The 12,733-nt window shown below is 33.6% G+C and overlaps 1 protein-coding gene across 1 annotated transcript; it reads right to left on the bottom strand.

Moving 5' to 3' along the window:
- Positions 1-9,404: 9,404 nt before the first annotated feature.
- On the bottom strand, positions 9,405-11,870 carry LOC110108135 (protein TIFY 10a). Its single transcript, XM_020838652.2, has 5 exons — positions 11,587-11,870; positions 10,895-11,042; positions 10,535-10,767; positions 9,819-9,876; positions 9,405-9,706 (listed from the first exon to the last, which is right to left on the bottom strand). Exons 1-5 carry the CDS (start codon positions 11,735-11,737, stop codon positions 9,577-9,579), a joined length of 720 nt encoding a protein of 239 aa, XP_020694311.1. The 5' UTR covers positions 11,738-11,870; the 3' UTR covers positions 9,405-9,576.
- Between the last annotated feature and the right edge of the window lie 863 nt (positions 11,871-12,733).

Genomic DNA, 12,733 nt, shown 5'->3' with positions numbered 1-12,733 from the left:
AGTTTCTAAGGGTATTCATGTGAATCTTGATAATGTGGGTGTGTGTGATGTTAATAGGATTGATGTGTTTGATTCTCCTTGTGGTTTGGTGTCTTGTCCTAGTGATTTTGATGTGGATGAACTAGTTGTGCAACCTATTAAGATTAATGGTGCTAATGTGCTTGTTCTCGATGTCCTTATTTCTCTTATTTCAAAAGATGCTTTATTTGCTCAATTGGACTTGATGCGAATGATATTGTATTGATCATTATGATTAGTTAGAGGGGTCTGTTTCCGCTTCATGTGGTGGTGACTGAGATGAGTTGGATGATCTTGTTAATGAGTGTATGGCTTGGATGTTGGCTGTTTTGTTCCTAAAGTCTTTTCTCCCAGTAGAGGAAAGATGCATGGGAGAAAGTCTAGGAAGAAGTAATTTGGTTTTGTTTTCGGTTTCTTCATTTAGTGTTGTTGTTCCTCCTCTAACCTCAGTTGGGTTGAGCTGTGGGTGGTCCTTGGTTTTTATGTCTATTGTTGTTGGTCCTTTGTCTGTGTTGGGGCTATTTTTGGTGGTTTTGGAGCTTGCATGTGGTCCTATGGGGTTGGTTTTGATTTCGAGCTGGTCTTTTGTTGGTTGTTATGTTGTTTTCTGCATTTTCTCTTGCAGGTGATTTTCTTGTGGTGCTGTGGACAACACATCTTTAATAGCGCGGTTGGTTTCCTGTTCGGTCAGTGGTTCTTCCGGTTGCTGTGGTGTTAATCTTTTTTGTCGTGTGCCTGTTTTTAGTGTTTTTTTTCTTTTTGGTTATAATTGTATAGTTAAAATTATTTGCTCGTAGGTTTTTATTCGAATGTTGTATTTTTAGAGAGCTAAAAACTCTTTAAGGACTTGTAATTTTCCATTTTTCTATTATCGCATAGGCCCCTCTGCATGATATATATATATATATAGGAGTCCCCTTCCCAATAAACATATAATGAAAAAAAAATTATGTATATTTCACATTTTTTTTGATAGCCTTGAAATTACCATATCCTTAAAAGATGAGAAAGAAAAGTCTATCCCCAAAAGATGTACAATCACAAAGAGATCCAAGAAATCATTTATTCCTTACCCCCAACGTAACAAAAAAATTAATAAAAATATTTTAAAAATCACATAATTTCCTATAAACATATTGAGAATGATGAGCTGTCATATACCATGCTGAAAAACAATTTTAAAGAAAGTAGAGGAGATTATAATGTTGATCTCTTAATCTCTTATATTCACATTATGCCACATTTATGTCCATACTATGAAATTGAGGTTAGTATGATGCTTAACTTCCTCGAATACATTTTTTTTTAATGTTTGATCCTCACAATTGGTTATTGCTCTGCTTTTGGTTATGGTTCGATATTGGTTCTATTGTAGGTTTTGTTGAATTTTGCTAGCACTTTCAATTCTTTTTTGCTGATAGCCTTGATGCATATTCATATTCGAGATATTGTGGAACACTCTTGACTGTTAGGCGTGTTTTGTTGGCTGCAGAGTTCTGCATTGGGTACCCATACCCACACTCACCCATGTACCACCCATGTACCCATGGGTATGGGTACGTCTATGGCCTCATGGGTGGGTATGAGTGGGTACTCAACATCAGGGGATAAATCGATTTATATTGCTAATCATAGTATGTCGTATATTAACATAATCCTTACTACGTAGTGCGCAACACTGAACCGTGTTGCGACCATTGTAAATTCTGATATGCGGATTGGAAGTTTGGTGTCAAAGTAAAGTACAGCGAGCCTCAAGGCCATCAATATGTGATGGGCTGCATTCAAAAATTGTGGAAATTTGGTGGGTATGGGTGAGTACGACGTCCCAAAAGTCACCATGGGTGAGTGTGGGTGGGGGAAGCCCGCCCGCGCAGAGTGTGGGTACCCAACTAGGACCTCATGTAGGGCTTTGATTGGCTGCTCTTGGACTATGATAAATGGTTTAACACCCATGCCTCTTCCCCTTGGATAGTCATAGAAGCAACATTTTTCCCTGTGACAGTCATACTGGCAATCATGATAATTTTTGTTCTGTTTATAGATATTTAATTTCTGAATATATTTTGGCTAATTTTGAGTCCAATTTTTATAATTATTCTTTATAATAAATGAAATCATGTTATAACCCAAAAATTTCAAAATAGAAAAATTATTGTTAAGATGCCTTATGAGAGTTTTCTGGTAGAAAAAAAAAAAAAAGTTGAGATGCCTTATCTTTTGAATGGGCTGTGCTCATAATTTTCACCAAAAACAAAAAGTGCACTGAAAAATTGAACTAGTAAAAAATAAACCCTCATTTTTTCATAAATTACACACTTGCCATTGTGAGCACTAGCTTCCACTATTGATCCGCTGGAAAAACAGTTTTTGTAATTCAGATACCCAAAAGTCTCTTGTCGGCCTTTAAGTGACGATAATTGAAATAGGAAGGCCCAAACTAGTTTGGTCTGTAGAACATACAAAGTGGGCCTAGCCCCAAACAACATTTCTTGCAGGGCTTAAGCCAACAGTTTTGGGAAACAAAAGTAATTAATGTTCAGAATTTTTTTTTTTTTATATAACCCACTACGAGGCTTACACGTTCCATAAAAAGGTCTTACATATCCTTAAAGGATCAGAAGCTTGCAAAAGGATGCAAGGCCCCAAAGCAAGGAGGAAGCAACATACAAAAAAAACGAGGAAACCCAGCCACCGACATAAGGGAAAAAAAAAAAACCTATTAACATTCGAGTACGGTTTGAACTAAACAGAGAACAAAAGGTCGAAAATAACGCAAGGAAAACGCCTACAGAACCATCCATAAATAGTATAGGTAGGTTTTAACTTTTAAGCATAAGGGTTATGTTGGATTATATCGAAAGTAAATGATATAAACATAGATTGATTCAAAGAATCAATAGTATTTGGGCTAACAATATATGATTATGTTATGCTAATGTTTGGCTAATGACTCTCTAAGTGAAGATCAAAATTATTGATATATGATGGATGGACTATATGATAAGAATACAATATTAAAATGTATATTTAGGCTTCGTTTGGGATGACTTTCATACTGCTTCTTAAAGTAATTCTTTTATTACAAAAATTAAAACTTTTATACTTCAAGATCACTACGCAACACAAGCTTGCAAAAGGATGCAAGGCTCCAAAGCAAGGAGGAAGCAACATACAAAAAAAACGAGGAAACCCAGCCACCGACATAAGGGAAAAAAAAAAAAACCTATTAACATTCGAGTACGGTTTGAACTAAACAGAGAACAAAAGGTCGAAAATAACGCAAGGAAAACGCCTACAGAACCATCCATAAATAGTATAGGTAGGTTTTAACTTTTAAGCATAAGGGTTATGTTGGATTATATCGAAAGTAAATGATATAAACATAGATTGATTCAAAGAATCAATAGTATTTGGGCTAACAATATATGATTATGTTATGCTAATGTTTGGCTAATGACTCTCTAAGTGAAGATCAAAATTATTGATATATGATGGATGGACTATATGATAAGAATACAATAAAGTACTAATGTATATTTAGGCTTCGTCTGGGATTACTTTCTTACTGCTTCTTAATGCAATTTTTTCAGTACATAAATTAAAACTTTTATACTAAAAAGTTACTTTAAGAAATAGTAAAAAGCTGTCCCAAATGAAACCTTAGACTTTGTTTAATTAATTATGTAGCAGATAAGTTTGATCGATAGTTTTGTTCTATATAAAAATGTCGGGTGCGTGTCCTTGAAGAGTGATCTTCTTGCATATCTCATAAACTACTTGATTAGTTCCTTCATTAAATGACTTTATATTTAATGAATTCGTTATATTAAATAGTTCAGTCTAATTCATAATAAGCTACTTATAAAATTAAGACCTCTTATTTATTTAATTAATCTGATCCAAACAAATATATGAATACAAAAAATCATTTATTGATGTCATCCATTGATACCTTGAATCATCAATTAGAAAATAAATGCTTAAATGTGTAGTCAGTGAATAAGTCAATATGGAAATTAATTATGATTAGATCACTCATGTTGGCTTCTGAAATAAAGATTTTTTTAATAATTAAGTTGGGTACATAATGTGTAACTTGGCATAATAAGTGTGTAATATCCATCACTATTTAGTTTGGTTGGTGAGCGAGTATAGTTGGGAACCCCCAACTCGTGCTCAATTCCCCTTGAGCGGCAGCGTCTCTTAAGTGGGGCTCAATCAAGTGCGCGCCAGGGGGTTTCTGAGGTGGGTGTCTCTTCTAGATTAGCCGAGGATTAGTCACGCCGCCAAGCGCCATTTATGAAAGCTTTGCTTCAAATCATGATTATCAAGCTGTTACCATCTCATTTAGGCAAATATGTTAGCATTATCGAGTCAACTGAGAAGCTATACTATCAAGTTCTTTGCCAGCAAGTCAAAATAATTTTATCGATCTTATTAAGAGCTAAACTATCACGTAGCTCGTTCGCTAATCAAATGATATCCTTGTAGATTTTGTTAACAATAAAAAATATCAAAATTGTTAGTAAATTAATCAAGTCTTATTATATTGAGCTCAATAATAAAACTTTAAATAATTTAGCTATCAAATAAACAAAAATGTCTGCGAGCATACACATGTAATTTGTGTTTTTAAAAAAAATAAAAAGAAAATAATATTAAATAAATTTGTAATTGAGCTTCTCAACAAATAGCAAGCTTTAAATAAGATTGTTTGTAATCATTAAAGAATGGAGCATCAAATTACAAATAACTTATTAATTAATTCATTGGTAGCATTAAGGCCATATCCAACCGAACAACATTCTCCAATTTGCAATAGCTGCGACAACCCAATTGAACTCCAAATTGAACGTCACTTTCGAGTTCTGAACCGCAAATTGGCGTCGGATTGCTCATAGCAGAGCAAAGAGAAAATGCAAAATGCAATTTTTGGTCCTTCGAGTGGAGATTTGTGGCAATAACAAACAGACAATAGACGAATTACGTTAGGCTCGATTGGAGATGTCCAAAGCATAAATAATTTAAAGGTGTTGAAATTTATTTTATTATTTCATTTGGATTAAATTTGAACCTCTCAAAATATATTGTTTGTATTTTAATTAGGCTCATCAAAGTGGGCCCATATGTTTTATTGTAGTGGTGATGTGGGCTCTCATGGAGTTATTTTGGCCATCGGTTAACATAAATAAGATTCTGGCGGTTTAAAAGCTTTTTAAAATGCACATGTTTGATGGATAGGTTGGTCCTATCCCATCCGACGGTCAAAATAACTGAAGAATATTATGCAGTCCTTCCAACCATGGAGCAAACTATCTAGACTAATAAGACCACGTGTAAATCAGTTATACGAGTTTCACGGTGTTCTCACGCGATTCGCGTGAGTCAAGCAGCCGTGCAGCAGTTATTGTGAATCTTCTCCACCAAATTCAATTTTGCATTCGTATTGGTTATCAACTTCAATTCATATTTGGTTTTTTTTTATGGGATTTTATTCAACAATCACTATTCTTCTTATAATTTTAGGTTTATATTTCACATATCATAAATAAAATCAAGTAATCAATATGAATTTTAATGTAAAACATATAATTTTGTTACGTGCTAGAATATTTATTTCAGTAGAGAAAGATTTTAACGTCTTAATTTTATACAAATATCTATCATATAAATAGATAAAATATAAGAATTTTAGTTGAGTTATGATGATTAGGAGATTGTAGTCATACTACAATAGTTATGTGACTTTGGTTGATATGTTTTTGTTTGATAATAATAGTCAGATCGATAATTGTCGTCAAGTAATGATGAATTGACGACTATGAAAGGGGTCGAAAGGGGTGAATACAGTCAGGTGATAGTGTTTAAGTGACTTTTGCAATTGGAGGTGATCAGTATAATAAAATGTTAGGTAGTTATTTAAGCACTCTACAAATTAAGATCCAAATCTTAGCTAGCTACGAATCTCCTAGCTTCTCTTCACCCATTAATATGAAGATTGATGGCTTATTTATAGTTTTCTTCGTTAATATTTTGGTTATTTTAGTCAAAGACCTAAAACTTTCAAAATACTCTATTGAATGATCCATATTGAATACCTTAATTATAGATCATTATAAATATTTACAAGCCATAATGATCTCTCATTGAGCCACTTGATTTAACTGTTAGCATGAAAAAATAAGAGATCATTTGATTCTACAATTAATATCCCTAAATTTCTAATTATATTTCAACTATTTGATTTGGGTTCAATTGGAGTTGAATTTTTTGATGTCAATGTATTCGTCTCAATAGTGGTGTCAATTTTGGGTCACGGGTCGGGTTCGAGTCAAATCCGGAACGTTTGGCACACTTAATTTTATCAATTTAATAGTAAAATAGAAAGCCTCATGAAAGGAAGAAAATATTAAAAAAATGGAGATGTTGGAAATTTTCTTGGACATGCCGCATGTGGTGTCCACTTGCAACTCACGTCACCACGGCATGCACGCTGCTTTTACAAGCCATTCATTTTAATTTATAATCAAAACCTCTCATCAACCCCAAGTTTCTCGCAGCACGTTGCTGCGAGATTTTCAAAGTTAGGTGGTTTCAATAATTTCGATCCATTTTTTTATTCAACTTATCTATAATTTATTATTATTTTAAGTTTTATTTGAAGGAAATTAAATTTAAAAAAAAAAACTCTTTTACCAATCATAATTTTGAAATAATAATTATAAAAAATTATATTTTAAACACATTATTTTTTATTTAAAAACAGTTGAAAAATTATTCTAAATAAAACCTTAAACCACAAATATATTTATAATTAACACACATAAATAAAAACGTTTATTAATAAAATTTATGAGAGAAAGTAGGGATAAGATATGATCATGATGAATTTTTGAATTATAGTTAATTGATTAATTATGAAAATATTAAACTAATCTCAAACAAATTCAAAATTTAAAAATTCATTTTGCCAATATCTTATCTCATCAACAAGTTTTTTTATTATAAATTATTAAAATCTCCCTAAATTTATTTACATCACAACTATATATCTGTAAATATTTTTATTTTATACCTTAAACATTTTTTCCCCACAGCAATAAAAAGCTATAAGATGAACTTAAATTGACCGCTACTAAGTTAGTACAATATCCATAATTTTCACATAATTAGAATCTCAACACTACTAATAAAATAGGCTTTCGCAGCGCTTTTTCCATCCTACGGCAGCGGTTATAACACCTCTAGGGTTAGTGATTTGCAAAAGAAATTTTTATTGTTGTTTCTTTTCTTACATTTAATTTCTAATTTTAGGGCTAATATAAAGAAATAAGAAGAAGAATGAGAATAAGAGGGAAAAGAACATGAAGAAGAAGATGAAGGAGGGAAAGAGATTTATGAAGAGGAAGGAGGGAAAGAGATTTATAGTGAGGAACGGCCGGCCGGAGGTCAAGTGTCACGCCCGTCGCTTGAGGAGAAGAGCTGTGCCCGCGCCCCACCTCGCCTGAGGAGAAGAGTCGCACCGTCGCTTGCGTTCGCTCCAAATTTCAGTCTGTTTGCATTCGCGGGAGACGAAATAGAGAAATTAGGGGTTCGGGTATTTTAAGTGCTGGGCGCGATTTTTTTGGTTTTAATTGGACCGGTTGAAACCGGTGCCAAAGAATGTTTTGGCAGCATTTTTAAAACCGCTAGAAAAAATTGATGCAAAAAATACTATTTTTTGGTAGTGCAAATAGCATAAATTGTGTCTATCTTAGGCTTCGTTTGAACATCTTTCTTGCTACTTTTTAAAGCACTATTTTAATTAAAAGATTTTGTGCTAGAAAACTGCTTTAAAAAACAATCTCAAATAAACCCTTAATCTTCAATTTTCGATATAATCCAACATTTTATTGAGACATTTATGTCAATTAAAGCAAACACACAGACACAATCACTTATGTAAATTTCGAATTCAGGATTTTTTAGTTGATAGCTAAAGCTCCCGACTAATAGAACAAGATGAATAGACTATGTAGAATAGTCGGTGGAAAACTAGAAATTAAGTTATGAAGGAAGGACAAACAAGCAAGGTTTACTTTAGAAGGTAAAATATAAAGGTCAAAGTTGCTAATTTGGTGGTGACCGGAACCGACTCATTATCCACAAATTGTAAAAAAATAAATGGATCAGCTCTTCACCGAAAGGGATTAGGGATGGCGATAGCCCATAGCGGTTGAAATGTCAAACCTGTGTGTCAAAGATCAAATCCTATGCTCTTATATTTGTCTATATTTGGCAGAACATAAATCAGATTCTAACCATTTGTGAACCAATTTGAACTGGCGAAACAACATTGAGTTTTATTTTAGGGACATTTGGATTAATTAAGATAAATTTTTACATATATTACATATATACACAAGATTTGAACTCACAACGTCCTGAATGAATGATCAAAGCTCCCAACTAACAAACCAACTGATCTGAATAAATAACACGGAGTTAGTTCATAAGTTAGTTCTTACTCAACCCTCAAAACCAGACTATTTAACTTGTCCAAGAACTCATGAAGTCGCTCAATCGTCAAGGCTATTCATCTCATTGAATTCTTTCTCGTAATCTCTGTAAAATTATTTTTTATTTTTCTTTTTAATTGCTTGTAAGAAGATTAATTACGCCATTTATTTGTATATGCTCAATGAGGTCTTTTGGAGACCAATTTACTTAAAGAAAATTTTTAAGACTTAGTTTCTTTCTCTTATATTTTATTGATAAAGCTTGATCAATATCTCTAGACGATCTCTCTGTATTTTCTGCACAAATGGTTGAATCCATCGTTCCATAAGATGCAAAATACAAGAAAATGTTGTCAACAATGAAAAATACAATGTATTTGAAATATTTGAATTATTCAGATGAGTGTAAAATAAACAGGTAATCATTTTTTTATTTATTTTAAAGTAAAATAAATGCCGTATAGAGCCAACGACAGCTTTAGTGACGGCAATAGGGGATAACGGCAGGCGACAATAATAATAGTAGAGAATTTTTAGTGCATTTGAAATATATCAAATTAAATTATTTTCAAATACATCAAAATTAAATTACACGTTGAATTTAAAATCTTATAAATGATCATTTGTGTTTTATCCATTTAAATTTATTTCAGATTTTTGCTGTAGCGTAATTTAATTTTCTTTTTTATTTTGATTTTACATGATATAAACATTAGCTAATGTAATTTTGCAGGAGTGGGGATGGTTATGGTTCTGCGAACTTTGGTTTGGATCCTCTCTTTTTTTTTTTTTCATAATATGGGCAAACTTGGTGGGGGGGTAGATCGCGCTAATTTGGGAACAGGTTACTCATCAAGAAACTGCAAAAACATAATAGATAACATCTTCACCCAAAAGCTAAGGAGATGTTGCAATAACAAATAGAATGTCAAACTTGCAAGTCAGAGATCACATCCTATTACATATAAAGTTACAAATCGTCCTAAACAGCTCAACTAAAAACAACAATCTTGAAAGAGTTTAATCAACGAAAAAAAAAATTAGAGTAATAATTAAACTATCTGATACAATTCGAGATCTGAGGCCCCAAACCTAGCCATGGCTGGCAGATCTCCTCCTCCTTCACAGAAACAGCACTCTTCGAGCCCTCGCTGCTGCTTATCTGATACGGTGCCTTTGCAGTAATCCTGATAGTTAACCAATAAATAACATCATTAATCAAATATTCATTTTTAAACGCTTAATTACTTTCTTATAGCTTAATAAATCATTGAATGAAAATTTTAACAAGCTCCTCACCTGTCCTTTCTCTTCTCCAGAAAGCGATGCAGTGATGCTTTCCTTGCGATAGGGAGATCTGTATACAACAAAAAATTAAAAATAATTACTAAAAGGTCGAGTAAATAACCGAGCCCTCTATATGCTAAATCCTTACGAATATGCGGTCAATCTTTGATCAATCAAACAAACAAGACCGCCGAATAAATTTATTCAAGACAGCAAAATTTTATTAAAAAACTTAGCCTATCAATTATTTTGGTTGACCAAGATCGCACAAGCAGTTGATTAATGGATTATCTTTAAGGGACAGTTTGGTATCCTATTTTAATAAGAATTTAAACAAGATTTAGCTAAAATCTAGTAAGTTTTAGATCCCACTATTTAAAGAATTTAATGAATCTGAGTAATTCTCCCTGTCAAATTATTTCTTAGCAACATTTTTGTGATGCAAACCACTTTCAAATTTCAAGGAAAAAAATCAAGTCCAGAATAAATTTTTTGTTCAAAATTGATCTCAAATACTTAGATCTGCAAACCACTTTTAATTTTGGATCTCCTAATTGTAGCCAAACAGTCCCTAAAGGTGATAGTGAATAGATGAATATCATGCAGTCCTGTTCGACCGAACGATCTTGAAATTACGGCCAACTTGCTTAAAAAGCAATAATCAATAACAAATTGCTTAATCAAATAAGTGAATAACTAGTCCTGCAGAAAAAAAAACAAGGGCTCACCAGAAAAGCTGGGCTGCGCCCGGGGTGGAAAGCTCGCCGGTGGATTGGACGGAGCAGGGCAACTCGGGAGGTCAGCGGCGGCGCTTGGAGGCGTGAGCGAGAAATTTTGAACGCCTAGGCCTGAGCCTTTGCTCGCGAGCTGCATCAGATCCTGAGCCTTTTCTGCCGGAAAGTTGTCGAAAACTAGAACCTTCCCCCCGTAGAATATGGTCAGCTGGGCCTTCTCCGGCTGCCTGAAACCCAACCACCGAATACAAATAATAAGAGTTAAAAAATGTCAAGGGATGCTTGTAAAATTGAATGGTTCATTATGTAAATAAAAAAAAAACTTCAAGGGTATAGTTGAGAAATCGAACATACTTAGCGGGCTGAAGGGGAAACAGTTCAACGGGTTTCGTAGAGTTAAGTGCCGACACGTCGTCCTTCTCGCCAGCCATATCGTCGCCGGAGGCATCCACTCCGGGAAGTAAACTCATGGTCGTCGGTGGACGATACGCATCCGGTTTACCTGAAAAGTAGCAAAAAAAAAAACTTCGTCAAAATTCCAAGCAACAATTCTTCCCCTGCTCCATAAAATTTGACCGGAATCGAAGTACCAAAATTAATCCAGTACTTATTCCTGCAATAAATTTAGAAAAAACCAAAGCCCGTGCGCTAATCGAAGTTGGAAGAAAGCATGAACAAATGAAATTAAAACAGATCATAAAAAAATACTATTAAATGAAAGAATCTTCACTAAGTTCCAAAGTCCTCCACGTTTCTGAATAAAAAATAACCTAAATCAAGTCCAAACGAAGAAAGTCCAAGAGAAATGAAAACAAATCCCCATGAAAACGAACAAATAGGAGTAAAAACACTCCGCATTCAGTAAAGATCAAAGTCGGAAGAGAAGGCAGAAACGACGAAACCGAACCAGAGCATAAGAAATCAGGGCGAATGGAAAGTTTAAAGACAATTTGAAGACTCCAACAAAAAAAACCGAAGAAATCGGAGGAAAACCTCCCGATTCAGAATCCCCTAGTCAAACTCAACAAGAAAGAAAAATAAAATACCTATAACAGCGGGATCAAGCAAGCGAGTAGGCCTTCCCAGGCCGAGATCTGCGGGGCAACCCTTCTCCTTGATATACTGGCTCAAAAGACTACAAGTGAGCGAAAAGCTCGACTTCTCCGGCCGCCTTCCCATCTCCGAAAAGCTCGCCATCTCCACGATCTTCTCCGGCAAATCGATCGATCTCACAACAAAATTCCTTTCTCCGATTCTTTCCCTTGCCCTCGATCTATCGCTTTATACACTTTTGCTCTTCACGCCTAGTTTCCGCTCCCATCCAAACACGGCCACGCATTTATAAAGTAGAATCCAGTGAGGCGAGAATGGCGCGGATTTAAAGCACGTGAAGATAATAAATTTATTTAATTAAAATAAAAAATAATAATATTTCGTTGAATATGGTGGGGGATGGAAACACGATGTGTGTTTCCTGGAATTGGTCCTCCCGTCCGCCAAAACGGCACGCGAAAATTAAATAATTAATATTATAATAGATATGGGTATTGGAACGGAGACATGTGGAAGCGGTTGATTAAAGCTGTAAATTGCTACCTAATCTTAACTAGTTAGGGATAATTTTTCTATTTATTTTAAGTTTCTTTATTATTGAGATGTATATTAATTAAGGAAAATTTTGTATATTAGAAGATTTGATTAAAAAAATTTGATATGAATGAGTAATCGTTATCGTTTAAAATAAATATAGTAATTTTAATATTCATCTTTATAAAAAATTAAAGGAGATGCATATATTTATATAAATAAAAATTTTAACGGTTTTTACTCAATTTAAACATTTTAAGAGCCAGGCAAAGCTTCTAAAATTAATTTTGAGTAATTTATTAGAAGCATTTGAAACGGAAGTTTTTAAAAAATTTTGATTTTATGAAAAATTAATATTATAATTAAAGAGATTTTATTTAATTCATTGTCCTATGGGTGCAAAAGAGTTGGGATCAAATTGACTTTGTTTTTTTCTTGCGTTGGTCAACTTTTGATCTTATTTTGTATGGTTTCTCTTATCTAATGAAAAGTTAATTTTCTGTTAAAAAAAAAAAGTTAGGCTTGACTCGAGCTCAACTTGCGCGCCAAATCATGAGCTTGAACTCGAGTCAAATTAGAGCTCAACTTGTCACTGAAAAATGAGTA

Source organism: Dendrobium catenatum, unplaced genomic scaffold, assembly GCF_001605985.2.
Source record: "Dendrobium catenatum unplaced genomic scaffold, ASM160598v2 fragScaff_scaffold_542, whole genome shotgun sequence".
In the NCBI taxonomy this organism is placed as follows: Eukaryota; Viridiplantae; Streptophyta; class Magnoliopsida; order Asparagales; family Orchidaceae; genus Dendrobium; species Dendrobium catenatum.
This window is presented reverse-complemented; position numbering and strand designations above follow the sequence as displayed.